General features: G+C 43.9%; 1 protein-coding gene across 1 annotated transcript in view; it reads right to left on the minus strand.

Annotated features, from left to right (window-relative positions):
* LOC124260772 (phosphatidylinositol phosphatase PTPRQ-like) overlaps positions 1 to 11,486 on the minus strand; it is a 49,296-nt gene extending 37,810 nt beyond the window's left edge. The window contains exons 1-9 of the mRNA XM_046695090.1: positions 11,237 to 11,486; positions 10,774 to 11,061; positions 10,040 to 10,219; positions 8,115 to 8,399; positions 7,444 to 7,725; positions 6,909 to 7,018; positions 6,734 to 6,819; positions 1,747 to 2,042; positions 620 to 904 (exon numbers count right to left, since the gene is read on the minus strand). Of these exons, the coding sequence (XP_046551046.1) occupies positions 620 to 904; positions 1,747 to 2,042; positions 6,734 to 6,819; positions 6,909 to 7,018; positions 7,444 to 7,725; positions 8,115 to 8,399; positions 10,040 to 10,219; positions 10,774 to 11,061; positions 11,237 to 11,486 (2,062 nt within the window). The remainder of the gene's footprint in view (positions 1 to 619; positions 905 to 1,746; positions 2,043 to 6,733; positions 6,820 to 6,908; positions 7,019 to 7,443; positions 7,726 to 8,114; positions 8,400 to 10,039; positions 10,220 to 10,773; positions 11,062 to 11,236) is intronic.
* Positions 11,487 to 14,398: the final 2,912 nt, after the last annotated feature.

Below are 14,398 nucleotides of genomic sequence, written 5' to 3' on the forward strand. Positions count from 1 at the left end.
TTAATATTGCAAGAACAGTTTATGACTTGGGTGTATGTATTTCACATCATGATTTAATGCTTCATCACACAGTGAGCATGCTTTGAGTTTTATGTACATGCGACACTGATTAAAACACCAGACATTCAGCTCTTCAATTATGATGCATGCAATGGCTTATTCAATGATGATACAATTATGCTTCAATTCAGACACATAAAATTGACCGTAACAATGCGTTGACACGTTATGTTGAAGCCAAGAGGCCTCTGTATGTCAGTGTTTGTTTCAGGTTGCAGTAACATCCATATTCTTGTATGACATACAACTGTTTCTGGGTATTTTAGAGGAACCTGTTCAAGTACAAATACGCTGTCTGATAAATGCTGTTAACAAAATGAGACATGGTAGTCCACATCAGTGTTCGGCGTATGTGTTCTGTCTCATTCATCACACAATATGAAGCTACATGAAGAAGCGCACATAAAATCCTCTAACACATCTTGATGTTGTACCTCTGGAAGTGATATGGGCTTCGAAAGGCCAAACTGCGGATCCTGTCTACTAAAGATATCCTCGCACAGTCCCATTTTGTTACAGATCCAGAAATCAGATGCAGATAAATCATTAACCCACTTACCGAATGGAAGTGTTTGGAATTCCATGACGTCTGATACCTTGCCCTGTTTGTCTTCAAGCTGTGACATCACAGTCAGTGTGTACTTCCGGTCTGGTTTCAGTCTCTCAAAGGTAAACTGAAGGACAGGGCCAAGGCTATGTATTTGTACGTCCTTTTCCACGACATCGGTCAGCGCAAGCTTAAAACCCGTGATGTTGCGTTGTTGCACAGGTGCATACCAGGACACCTGCGCTTCGTTAAATTGAATGTCTGTCAGACGCAGCGATTGAGGCTTATCAGATACATCTGTAAGAGAAATATGGTTACGGATCATGATCTTTAACAAAACCAACAGCAAAATCATAGCATCGATAAGACAGGACAAACAGAATCGTGTACTGAGTACCTGTATTCACAGATAAATTAGTAGGAAGAAGATTCAAGCAGCTGGTCAGGAACAGGTTTTAGAAGCACGTATGAAGTTATACCGATGATTAACGTGCGTGTGAAAGGTTAACATACACTTGTTTAGATAGGAAGAAAGTTTACGTACAAGTGTATTATGGTTAACATGTTGGGAGGAAGATGGACTAATAGACACGTGTTCTAATGAAGATGGGTTATAGACACGTGTTGGGATGAAGATGGACTAAAAGACACGTGTTCTAATGAAGATGGGTTATAGAAATTGGGAGGAAGATAGACTAATAGACAACTGCTGTGAGGAAGACAGAACTTAGACACGTGTTCTAAGGAAGATGGGTTATAGACACGTGCTGTGAAGAAGATGGACTAATAGACACGTGTTCTAAGGAAGATGGGTTATAGACATGTGTTGTGAAGTAGATGGACTAATAGACACGTGTTCTAAGGAAGATAAGTTATAGACACGTGCTAATGAAGAAGAGGAGTAATAGACACGTGTTGTGAGGAAGAGAAGTTATAGACAAGTGTTGTGAGGAAGAGAAGTTATAGACACGTGTTGGGAGGAAGAGAAGTTATAGACACGTGTTGGGAGGAAGAGAAGTTATAGACACGTGTTGGGAGGAAGAGAAGTTATAGACACTTCTTGTTAGACGAGGGATAGAGTGGACAGCCACGTGTACATTACATTTGCCACTGAGGACAAAACGTGTTGATCTACTTGCATGTTTTCACAAGATTCGGGAGGCTATATTGCCCTTTTTCCGTCTGCGTCTCAGCGCGTACACGCACTCTGTAGCTGGCGTCCGCGACCAAGGAGGTAATCGTCGCCATTTTGGAGTCCCCAGTTACCAACAGGCTTTCCTCAGCTCCATCCTCCGTTCCGCTTCCTAATCTGGTGTAGGCGATGTTGTAACTCGTGACGTAGCGACGAGTTTCATCATCAACGGTTGGCGTCCACTGCACCATGACAGCCGTGTCGTTTAGAGGCGTTGCAACAACGCCAACGGGGAGGTAGGAACTGCAAGTGAAACAATCAACAGTTAATAAAGTAGGGGATAAATAATCGTAAGTACTAAAATAGCCGGTATTTTTGCTCTGTATTTTCAAATATTCGTTCCGTGGCATCTACACTTTGTTAAAGGGCATGATGAAAGGCATGCATGTACTCTAAGAAGTATAACACGTTCTTCAATGGCAAAAGGATTACCCTTTCGACAGGTTCTTCACGTTTAATTGTACATTATGACAAATACATTGACATAACGTAAGTCAAATAACTTAGACATTTCGCTCTGGCCACGGAGTACATTTGTAAATGAAAGACGAAATATTGTGAAAGTATTGCAGTGTTTATACACAGCACAACAAAAAATCTGAAAGCATTAATTCTAAAAGATACATGTAACTTGTCCCATAGATAGCGAAGGTGTTCGTTGAGGGTTGTTTCCAGGTGCACAAGTTCATTCTCGCCCTCATAGAAGTTTCAAAGTGAAATACATGCAGGGTGCTGGTTTCTGTAGCATCGGTTGTCTTGTCTGTCCTGTTTGCAATTATTGTAATGGTAGACACATAAATAATTTAAGTTCTTGAAACTTTATACTCTGCCAGGAAACAAAGCGAGCAATATGGAACGTCCGGAAATCTACAATATGAAATCAACAGATCAACTTATATATACATCGAGTATTAAAACACACGAGCAGCATAGATGTGGATAAAGATTTTAAATCGTCTCTGGATATATCAAAAAATGGGAGCTGAAGACCATGTGATATGATGAAGATATAACAACGAACGCATTTCGCGCTAACACATGCACGTATTTCCTCAACGGCACTTTTACTGCATGGGGCCACAGTGTGGTCTTCATTCTTGGTATGGTTTAGATGCCATGTCAATACACCATAAAGTGTTGATTAATCCATATAATGCTCTTCAATCCATATAGTGCTTTCCAAGTCAAAAAGTCCTAAGCAATGCGTGCAGCGCTTTTTTTATCCATACGCCATCAAGCCGTATAGTGTTCTTCGATCATAATGCTTTTTATTCCATATAGTGCTCTGCAGTTCATGTAGTGCTCTTCAATCTGTATGCAGTTCTTCAGTTCGAATTGCAGCAGTCCTTCACCACGTTTTTAACAATTCCAACGTTGTCTGTATCACTGCTGTACAAAGCTGTACCGTGCCTTGTTGTGGGAATGGCAACATCGTCAATGTGGACTACTAGGGGAGCAGTACTAGTACCAGTGGTCACAATCTTTCTTCCGAAGTCGTTTGAATATATACTTGCAATATCAGTCTCCGTGATTCCGAGTTTTAGTCACGATGATTCTGATAATTACTGGTCCTTGTCGCGCATGATTCTTCCCTGTGTTATGCTTCAACAACAGAGAGAATATAGTGGAAGGTTACTTTGTTAAATGATGACAATGAGAGAGATGGGATCACAGATATGTAATCACGACGTATGATATGTATCATGAAGTAATCACCTTGCTTTCCGACACACGGATACTGGAAGTTTAAGGGACGCAACTCTACATTGCGGCGACCTCGAAAAGTAAGCATCTTGAGTCCATCGCATAAGTACAGTGCTTAATTCGTATAACGTACAACGCTTTGAATGTTCGAACATCCAAAATATGACACGTACATATTTATACTTACGTTTACAGGCTAAATATCATCGACATCCCAGGTGTAGCACCTTTATGTACTCAAGTGTACACGTAGGCTATGCACGACATCCAAAGTTGTTACAGGTTGATGTTATAATTGTTGTTACTAAGGCATTGAGGTAAGACATGTCCGCCAAGTGCAACAGGTTGCTATACTTACTTTGGAGATAAGATATCACAAAGTTCGCGGTGGTGATATACTTACGTACAACGTTCATATACGTTCGTTTATCGCTAGGACATCCAAGGTTGATATACTAACCATACGGCTGGGTCCTAAACTCCAGCATGTCTGAAATCTTCCCTTCCTCATCCCCGAGCTGTGACATCACACTGACAGTATATCCGTTGTCGGGTTTGAGTCCTGTCAATGTATAGCGTTCAATCGGGGGCGTGTCCAAGTACTTCAATTCCCCGCCCGTGATATCAGCTACCGTGAGCTTAAAGCCCGTGATACCTCGTTCGCTGATCGGTGCGTACCATGACACCTCAGCTTGGTTGAATTGTACCCTTTTTACGACGACTTTCGAAGGTTTGTCCGATCTTACTGAAACATATGTAAGGTAAGGCTAAAGTCTGTGTTGTAAGTACACACACACACAATTTTGGCCAAAACAATCTCTTCCGAATAGTGTGGTATTATGTCGATTTTTTATTAAATTCACCAATATCAAGTTCGGGGACACCAATGTATGCCATCGCGCTTCACGCAAGACACTATGTAGGGGCCTGAACCTTAGGCTTCAGCGCAACGAGGGTACGCTTTAAACATTGGACAATATGGCATCGTGTTGTTTCCGTATATTACACATCAGATACATCTGTTTGGGACACAGACTTCAAGGCTGGCGCGTATATTGAGGCAATGTATAAAAGACGCCAGTACTCACAAGTCCTGATTCTGATGAAGTTGCTGTACTTTCCCTCCTCTGTCAGCGTCTCAGCCCGCACTCGTATCCTGTAGTTGGTCTCGGCGTCCAACCGAGCGATGACGACCTCATTGCTGCCTGCATCCACGTGCACGCTATCTTCCGCATCCGTCGAGGCCCCCATTTTGCTGTAGGCTATGTGGTAACGTAGAATGTAGCCGCTAGTCTCCTCGTCATCCGTGGACGTCCATTGTACCGACACAGAGGTGTCGCTGATGGCAGTTGCATCAACGTTCGTCGGAGCTTCCGGGACTGGTACAGTAAACATGGTTAGACGTGACGGACGTAGACGACGGTGAGATGACACGTACTAGATAGTCAGATCTGACAGGTAGCAAGCAGTTGTGACAGACGTTGTCGACAGATTGACATACTGATAGTAGAAAGTGAGATGTGGTAGGCGAGTTAGACAGTCAGATGTGGAGGACGTATTAGACAGTCACATTTGGCTGACTTAGTAGACAATCGGATGTGATATAAGAAACAGACACTCATATTTGGGAGACAGTATATGTTCAAATGTAACAGAAGTAATAGACAGTTAGACATGAAAGAAGAAGTAGGCAGTTGTGATAGACGTAGTAGACAGTAGGTGTGAGAGACATAGTGGACAGTCAGATGTGACTGACATAGCGGATAGTCATATATAACAGACAAAGTAGACAGTCAAATCTGACAGATGTAAAACAGTCACACATCGTGGCAAAAATCGTCTGTTTTTCAAGAGATGGACACAAAGCAATGGAACCAGACTCTATTAGCCAAACTATTGCAGTGTATTCGAGCTATAATATCATGATGTGTCTGACAGCAGTGGTATACAAGACGCTCTCATAATGACGACACAATAATATCATTGTCATGAAGGTATGCCATGCAGTAGTACCATTGTGTATTCATGGTAATGACGTCATATTTACAAGCAAGAATATATTCCATGCGTTGACGGCGGGTATGTAACTAACCGAACGGCAACGTCTTGAATGACATCTTCTCCGACGTCTGCCCCTTCCGGCCCCGGAGCTGTGACGTGACAGTCAACGTGTACCCGTTGTCAGGTTTGAGATCTCTCAGGGTGTATCTTTTAGTAGGGGGCGCGTTCAGGAGCGTCATCTCTCCGCTCGTGACGTCAGCGAGCACGAGTTGAAAGCCGGTAATATCCCGTTCATCAATCGGAGCGTCCCAGGCCACATCAGCTTGGTTGAACTCGAGGTTTGTTGGTCTCAGGGACACAGGTTTGTCCGATTTTACTGGTGAGAATTATCAAAAGCATAGACTCCATACTTAAGGATACATTGAAGAATAATGTCAAACAAATACAGCAATTGATGTAATCAGAGCGGATTCTTTGAAGGAAATTCAATGAAATTGTTGAACTACATGATGATAGAAAAGGAACAAGAACCAGAAGAGTATTCTCCTCACATGTTGATGAGTGGATCGGTAGACTAAACTGCCCCGTCTCAGTCAGCGTCTCTGCGCGCACGCGCACTCTGTACGTGGTATACGGCTCCAAGGCTGTGATGACCGCCATATTGATATCTCCCGAAACTTGCACACTCTCCTCGTTTTCGGGTCTGTCTCTTTGCCTGCCGTAGACGATGTTGTAGCGCACGACGAAGCGACGGGTCTGATCATTCACGGTTGGAACCCACTCCACAACAAGAGACGTGTCATTCGCGGCAACAACGCTGATACTGGCGGGTGGGACGGGTACTAAGGCAGAATGTATATACAATTACATTCAACCTCACGGGAAACAAGTGTGATCACAACTATAAACCCATTGCAATATCCCTGCCGTGTAAACAGTATAGAGTGATATCGGTGACCAGAACGGCTAAAGGCCACGATTCATTATGCAGAGTTGCGTCCCTTAGGTCTACCAGGATCTGATGATCGTGGATTCGTACCCTATATTTGCCATACATATGCACAGGGATGGCAGCACCATTCCCAACCCGCATTTAATTGTAACGAGCAAACGTCTGAGACACACATCACCCTCCACAGACGTTAATCGGACACTGTGAAAAAAAATAATATTGTTAAAAGGGCCTTAAACCAGCACGCTTACTCATAGCTGCTTGTGTCTGTACTTACTATAGGGTAATGTTTTGAATACATATTCCTCCGACTTCTTGCCTCTCATTGCACCCATCCTTGACCGGACAGTGATGATGTACTTCCTGTCTGGGTATAGGTCGGTGATGGTATGCTCAGTGACAGCAGGTAGGTTTAGACGAGTTTTGTCCCCAGTCACGGTGTTCGTGACAACCAAGCGAAAACCAGTGATGTTGCGCTTCTCTATCGGAGCGTACCACGATATATCGGCTTGGTTGAACTGAATGTTCGAAGCCTGGATTTCGTTTGGCTTATTGGATGCAACTGAAAATTGAAAGTTATAAAGCTGGTGAAATCACAAAAATACAATGTTGTAATTTAATCCAAAAAAATTCATGATAGAGTGTTCATCAGCACTGAGCTCTACCAGGCAACAGTAGGTGCATATATTGGTTTGTATGTGTCTTTGTGAAATGAGAGGAAAAGGTAGAATATAATACATTCCTTATTATTAACAACTCATTACTATCATTCCAGCTTGAGCAACATTAATCGTTTGTGTTTTCTGCTATTTGAGAACGTTTGTGGAAAGCTTCTTCCAAGGAAAAACAAACATGCACACATGAAACTCACGGTGAAATGACCAGCTCCAAACATTAAACTTTTTCAAGAAGTGAGGACGGGACCATTTTAAGGAGTAAATTATGTTTGCCTTTAAAATGCCAATGAGTGTTTCCCATATAACCTACGAGTTGTGACTACTGCTGGCTGCGAGTACACCCCCTTCTCTGTGGCCGTCTCCGCTCGGACCCGGACATTGTAGCTGATGTCCATGTCCAGTGGCCACAGGACGACTCTACTGCTCCTCCGTGACACCGTCACCGCCTCACTGGTCCCCGCCCGGCCCAACTCGCTGTAGGCCACCTGGTATTTGACAATCGCGCGATCATCATCCTTGATCAGCCTCCACTCCACCTTTACCGCCGTCTCGTTAACGACTTTGACTACCACGTCACCAGGTGGATCAGGAACTGCATCACATGAATAAGAATATTGCTACGGGATTAAAGATGTATTAGGACAAGTGATGTGTTATCTTAACTTTCAGTACGATTTATTAACTGAGTTAATATGATGTTCAACAAACGTGCACATGAATGTCACCGAATGTCTTCATTAAGATCAAAGCTGTGTTTTCACCGACAAACGTGTGCTTCTCAATATGTGTCGACCTTTCATATGAAATGATAGTTAAATCCTCTGAAACAATTTCCTCCAATTACCTCCGATTAAATCTGCTGGTGTAATGTTGAAACTCGGTTAAATCAGTATAATCTAGATGATACCCGGACGTTAACAGCTTCACTGTATATTATTATTGTTTTCTGACATAGCTACCCATCGCTGTAGCCCGTCTCACCATAGGGAAGAGTTGAGACAGTGAGTGGCTGTGACCGCTCTCGCTCACGGGACTCCACGACAGAGGCAACCGTGAGTGTGTAGCGTCTATCTGACTTGAGACCCGTGATGGTGTGCTCCTTCGCTGGGGAGACAGACGTCTTCGTGTCCTTCCCCGTCACAGTGTCGTGGACGTACACGTTGAAGGATTTGATGGAGCGGAGGATGACGGGGGCATCCCAGGAGAGATGGATACTGTTGTGGGAGACCAGGGTAGCTTGGAGGTCCACTGGTTGAGGTGACACCACTGGGGAAGTGAACAACACAGATACGCTTTACTCTTTGGTTATACAGAGATATATGGGTGATGTTAGTGTTGCTGAAGACTGTTATACATATGTTTGTGATAGTATCAGTGGCAGAAAATGATTTCAATACCACTGTAATTATATAGTTCTCATGCTGCCTTCTTTTCCCGAAAAATCTATACATCTGAACAGAGTTACCCGCCCTTGTGCAGAACGAACACGGCAGACTTAACCATTCGTCACTGAAACAGTTTGAAGACGGTAACCCTGGCTGTACCCATCTAATCGACATGAGAGGAAGATGAGGCCCATATTTTTTCATCGACTTACCAAGTGGGATAGGCCTACACAGCAAAACTTTCGAAACTTGATACATAACGAACGCAGACCTATTTCACTACAATAAACAGTGATCACATATCCGCGAGTGTAGCTACATTATTCATTCTGGGGCCTGTTACTATTTGCTGCTCCCACTTTTTTCACCCATTGTGTTGCCTTTCTTGTACTTCAATGATTATTGATCAACAATTTAGCTTTGTGTGATGTTTGGGGTTAACCTCTGCGTTTGATTTGGTATAACAATATCATGCAAATAGCATGGGCAATAACTATATCGGCGAGTCTTAGGTGCGATTGTACAGGCAGATGTTAAGGAGATGAAGCTATGAAGCGATTTGTCCTGGCAATATCTAGGGAAGTGTGTCTTTGATCGAAATGACGACGAGAGCTCCGATAGTCACTCCGATAATTTAGAGTAATCTCCCTTTGTTTGCTCTTCGTCGCCCTGATCGTCTGCTCGCTACTGTGACGCAATATGTCTGTGTCTGGGAAGGTGAAATGGTTTTGAAATGTTAGCTTGAGCTAGACATCAATTTGTCGGAGGCAAAGGGCTTTTAATTCAAGGTTTGTGAACAAAATGAGGAACATGATCACTGTTCGAAAAACACGCGGATGTGAAACTGCTACATTTTTGTTCGAAAGGCTCCGGGTCAATATCGATTTACTATATAGAAAGAGAGTAAATCTTCAAATATCAGACAGCTGCCGTGACATACCCACAGGGCGGCCTACTGACTTTAACACCAGCTATGTAATTATTAAACGACGGGATTCAGAACAGGGGCATAACTACATACGTCTAAACATTTAGTCAAATCTGGGACTACGAGTCAGTGCATAATCATCATGTTGCCTCTTGGTTGTCGTTCTACGGTGTGCGAAGCGCAAGTACAATGGCAGCGATAGGGTTGTTTTGTGTACACGATATTGCAGAGTGTTGTGGTAGATATTGGACTTGCAACTGCCAGTGCATTTCAGGGTCAATTGTTGTTTTCTCTAATGGCTGTTGTTGAAATACTGACAAAAACAGTGTAGAATGTTCACACATAAACTCATTCGTGCAACCGCTATCAAAATCATCATACTGGTCGACCCAAAACTCAATCATTCATGCAATCACTCTCTGGCGTTATGTGCGATCGACACCAAAAGCAATAATTCAGGCAATCACCATTTAGTGTAGTGTACGTACGTGTTTTGGCTTGAATCGGCGTACTAAGTTTCCCGTCTCCTCGTTCAGTATATCCGAATACATGTATCTTGTACGTTGTGTTTTCGTTCAGTGACGTCAGAATACCTCTGTTTGCGACACCAACGTCCACTGTCTTACTGCCTGTGTACCGTGCCAACTCTTCATACTGAATGCTGTAGCCCGTTATGTACGATCGGGACGCTAGGTCTCCAGCAGTCGTCCACGTTACCAAGATGGTTGTTGCGTTCAAAGCATCCGCCTTCACATTGGTAGGTGCATCGGGAACTGAATAAAACAGGAATCATAAAACAGATTACGTGTTTAGGACGTGAAAGCAGCCATATCAACACAGAATATCACGTTATAAGAAGCATGTCATGTCATGTCATGTCATGTCATGTCATGGTGTAAGGGAGTCCGAGTGATTAAAGCGTTCGCTCGTCACACCAAAGACAGGTTCGAGAGAAAGGTTTGATTGGTTGGTTTGTTGTTTAACGCCGCACTCAGCAATATTCCAGCTATATGGAGGCGGGTCTGTAAATAATCGAGCCTGGACCAGACAATCCTGTGATCAACAGCATGAACATCCATCTACGCAATTGGGATACAATAACATGTGTCAACCAAGTGAGCGAGCCTGACAACCCGATCCCGTTAGTCGCCTCTTACGACAAGCATGGGTTACTGAAGACCAATTCTAACCCGGATCTTCACGGATATAGAGACAAAGGCAAATGCAATATGTGAAGACAGCTCTGTGAGTATTCCGCTGTGAAATAGTTCCATTTCCGTATCGCTCAAACAGCGTAATATAACACACCCACAATTCTGTATCTCACCAAATGGTTTTGTTCTAAATCTCATGGGGAGAGATCGGTTTCCCGCCTGTCCGTTGATCTCAGAGCTGATCGTCACCTCGTACTGCTTGTCTTGGAGTAGGTCTCGGATTCTGTAGCTGCTGTCGCCGGTGCTCCTCAGGTGATGTAAACGATCACGTCCCGTCTCGACGTCCCTGACGTACACGTTGAACGACGTCAGTCTGGAGATAGGAGTACGGGTAGCCCAACTGACTTCGGCCTCATTGTGAGTGACGTCTATTGCCCGCAGCCGATATGGCGGTTCGGGGACTGGAAGATCAAGGATAGGTGCATTTGCAAACACTGCACAAATACATGGTCTTATTTCCACACGGTTATACTTTTTACGGAAATTACAAGGTTCCTCTGAGTAGGTATTGAGAGGTTTTTTTGTTATTCTTTAGTGATCTCGTAGGGCCAATGGAATTTATACGGTTATTCTTACTTTCTGGGTCAGTAGTAACCATAACGACATCACTTGGTATTCCTCCCCCAATATCTGTCCGGGCTCGAACCTGGACCTGGTAGGTGGTGGCTGGGTTCAGTGCCCGGATATAAAGGCTGTTGCCTCTCCCAGCATACCGCTGCACTTCCTGTTTAACCACAGCCCCCTCGTCGTTCATCTGGCGGTACTCGACGTCCACTCCCCGATACACTCTGACCGAGGGGTCTTCCGGTAGCCTCCACTTGACCATAATCGTGGACTTGTCGATGGCCTGGGCCGTGACGTTCGTTGGAGCTGCACAGATAACATAATCACACACAGTTTGTAATGAACTTGTCAAGCGGGCTATGAACCATTTCGTTAGTTAGATGCAGATGTTAGCGCGTATAGCGCACGCCTGGCGACCAGGGCTGAAACTAAAACTCTCTCGGCGCTACGACAATCGTAAAACATAAATGTAGAGATTTAAGACCGCCGTTGCGCTAAGATCGTATTGTGGGGCGGGTCTGTGTCCCATTCCACAAAGCGACCTTAGTGCCAATGTGATCTTAAGTTCATACAGTAACTCCATAACGTAGGCTTACTATATTCGTAGCGCTAAGACACTTTGTCGAACGGGCTCTCTATAGAATCTGTAGAAAGGGAACCAATAGACTCGCCGGCATTTCAACAGTTTAACAAAAACAGCGTCGCAAAAATGTTAGTTTGAGGTGAACATTCCACGCCCACGTCACAGAAGAATGAGACAGACCTACCTGACTTGTGTTAGTGGTGAGTGGTGAACACACAGGCTCGTGTATATAGTGTAGCGTGAGGGGCCGGCACAGCACATCGTGACACTACGTGGCTTCAGACGTCCTCGCTATATGTCTACTGCCTTGACTGAGGACATGCTACAGTATCACACGTCAGATTTAGTCCTGGGTAAATCCACACACACAACTAGACGCTAAATATAACACATTATGTTTATTGAACAATGCTAAATACAATTCAAAACAAGTCATTAACGATATAAATAATGTTCTACGAACGTAACAACACATGTCCACGTCTTATGTGTATGCCATGCTGAGTGCGATACAAACTCTCCAGGCTGTCAGTGCCAGACAAAACGGTAGTGATCTATGTGCTCAACATTCAGTGGCTACAAACAGTGGCACTGGGACGTACAATGTCGGTCATTACGTGGCTCTACGGTAGACAAGTTCCCGTAGTCAGGGGCAGTGATGTATCATGTTAACAGTAACAGGGGTACCCCATGTCAGAAGATGAACGTGTTATCCCATGTCAAAGATGAACGTGTTATCCCATGTCAGAAGATGACCGTGTTATCCCATGTCAAAAGATGATCGTGTTATCCAATGTCAGAAGATGATCGTGTTATCCCATGTCAGAAGATGATCGTGTTATCCCATTTCAGAAGGTGATCCTGTTATCCCATGTCAGAAGATGAACGTGTTATCCCATGTCAGAAGATGACCGTGTTATCCATTGTCAGAAGATGATCGTGTTATCCCATGTCAGAAGATGATCGTGTTATCCCATGTCAGAAGATGATCGTGTTATCCCATGTCAGAAGATGAACGTGTTATCCCATGTCAGAAGATGAACGTGTTATCCCATGTCAGAAGATGATCGTGTTATCCCATGTCAGAAGATGATCGTGTTATCCCATGTCAGAAGATGATCGTGTTATCCATGTCAGAAGATGATCGTGTTATCCCATGTCAGAAGATGAACGTGTTATCCCATGTCAGAAGATGATCGTGTTATCCCATGTCAGAAGATGAACGTGTTACCCCATGTCAGAAGATGATCGTGTTATCCCATGTCAGAAGATGATCGTGTTATCCCATGTCAGAAGATGAACTTGTTATCCCATGTCATAAGATGATCGTGCTATCCCGTGTCAAAAGATGAACATGTTACCCCGTGCCAGATGATTGTTATACCCTGTCAGAAGATGAACGCGTTTCCAATGTCAGAAGATGAACGTGTTACCCCGTGTCATAAGGTGATAGTGTTATCCCATTTCAGAAGATGAACGGGTGTGTCGAAAGATGAAATCCCATGTCAAAGATGAACGCGAAGATGATGACCGTGTTATCCCATGTCAGAAGAAGATCCCATCTGAACCGTGTTATCCCATGTCAGAAGATGATGACAGTGTTATCCCATGTCAAAAGAAGATGACCGTGTTATCCCATGTGAGAAGAAGATGACTGTGTTATCCCATGTCAGAAGATGACCGTGTTATCCCATGTCAGAAGATGACCGTGTTATACCATGTCAGAAACAGATGATCGTGTTATCCCATGCCAGAAGATGATCGTGTTATCCTGTGTCAGAAGATGGACATGTCACCCCGTGTCAGAAGATGATTGGGTTATCCTGTGTCAGAATATGATTGTGTTTCCCATCGCAAAATATGAACGTGTTACCCATGTCGGATGTACGTGTTACCCATGTCAGATGTACGTGTTACCCAATGTTCCATGTACGTGTAACCCCATGTCAGAAGATGTATGTGTTACCCCGTGTCAGATGTGTGTTACCCCATGTCAGATGTACGTGTTACCCATGTTCCATGTACGTGTTACCCAATGTCAGATGTACGTGTTGTTATGTCATGTTCCATGTAAGATGTGTGTTACCCCATGTCAGTATGTGTTGACCCATATCAGATGTACGTGTTACCCCATGTCAGAAGATGTATGTGTTACCCAGATGAGTTGTGTCAGATGTGTGCTAACCCATGTCAGATGTACGTGTTACCCCATGTCAGAAGATGTATGTGTTACGCCATGTCAGATGATGTTACCCCATATCAGATGTACCATGTTACCCATGTCAGATGTACGTGTTACCCATGTCAGATGTACCCCACGTCAGATTACCCCATGTCAGATGTACGTGTTACCCCATGTCAGATGTACGCCATGTCAGATGTGAGTTACCCATGTCAGATGTACGTGTTACCCATGTCAGATGTATGTGTTACCCCATGTCAGATGTACCCCGTGTCAGATGTGTTACCCCATGTCAGATGTGTGTTACCCTATGTCAGTTACCCCCGTGTCAGATGTGTGTTACCCCGTGTGTTACCCCATGTCATGTATGTTACCCTATGTCAGTGTTACCCCATGTCAGATGTATGTG

The sequence above is a fragment of the Haliotis rubra genome, unplaced genomic scaffold (assembly GCF_003918875.1).
Source record: "Haliotis rubra isolate DU_JTF1 unplaced genomic scaffold, ASM391887v1 Scf775, whole genome shotgun sequence".
Lineage (NCBI taxonomy): Eukaryota > Metazoa > Mollusca > Gastropoda > Lepetellida > Haliotidae > Haliotis > Haliotis rubra.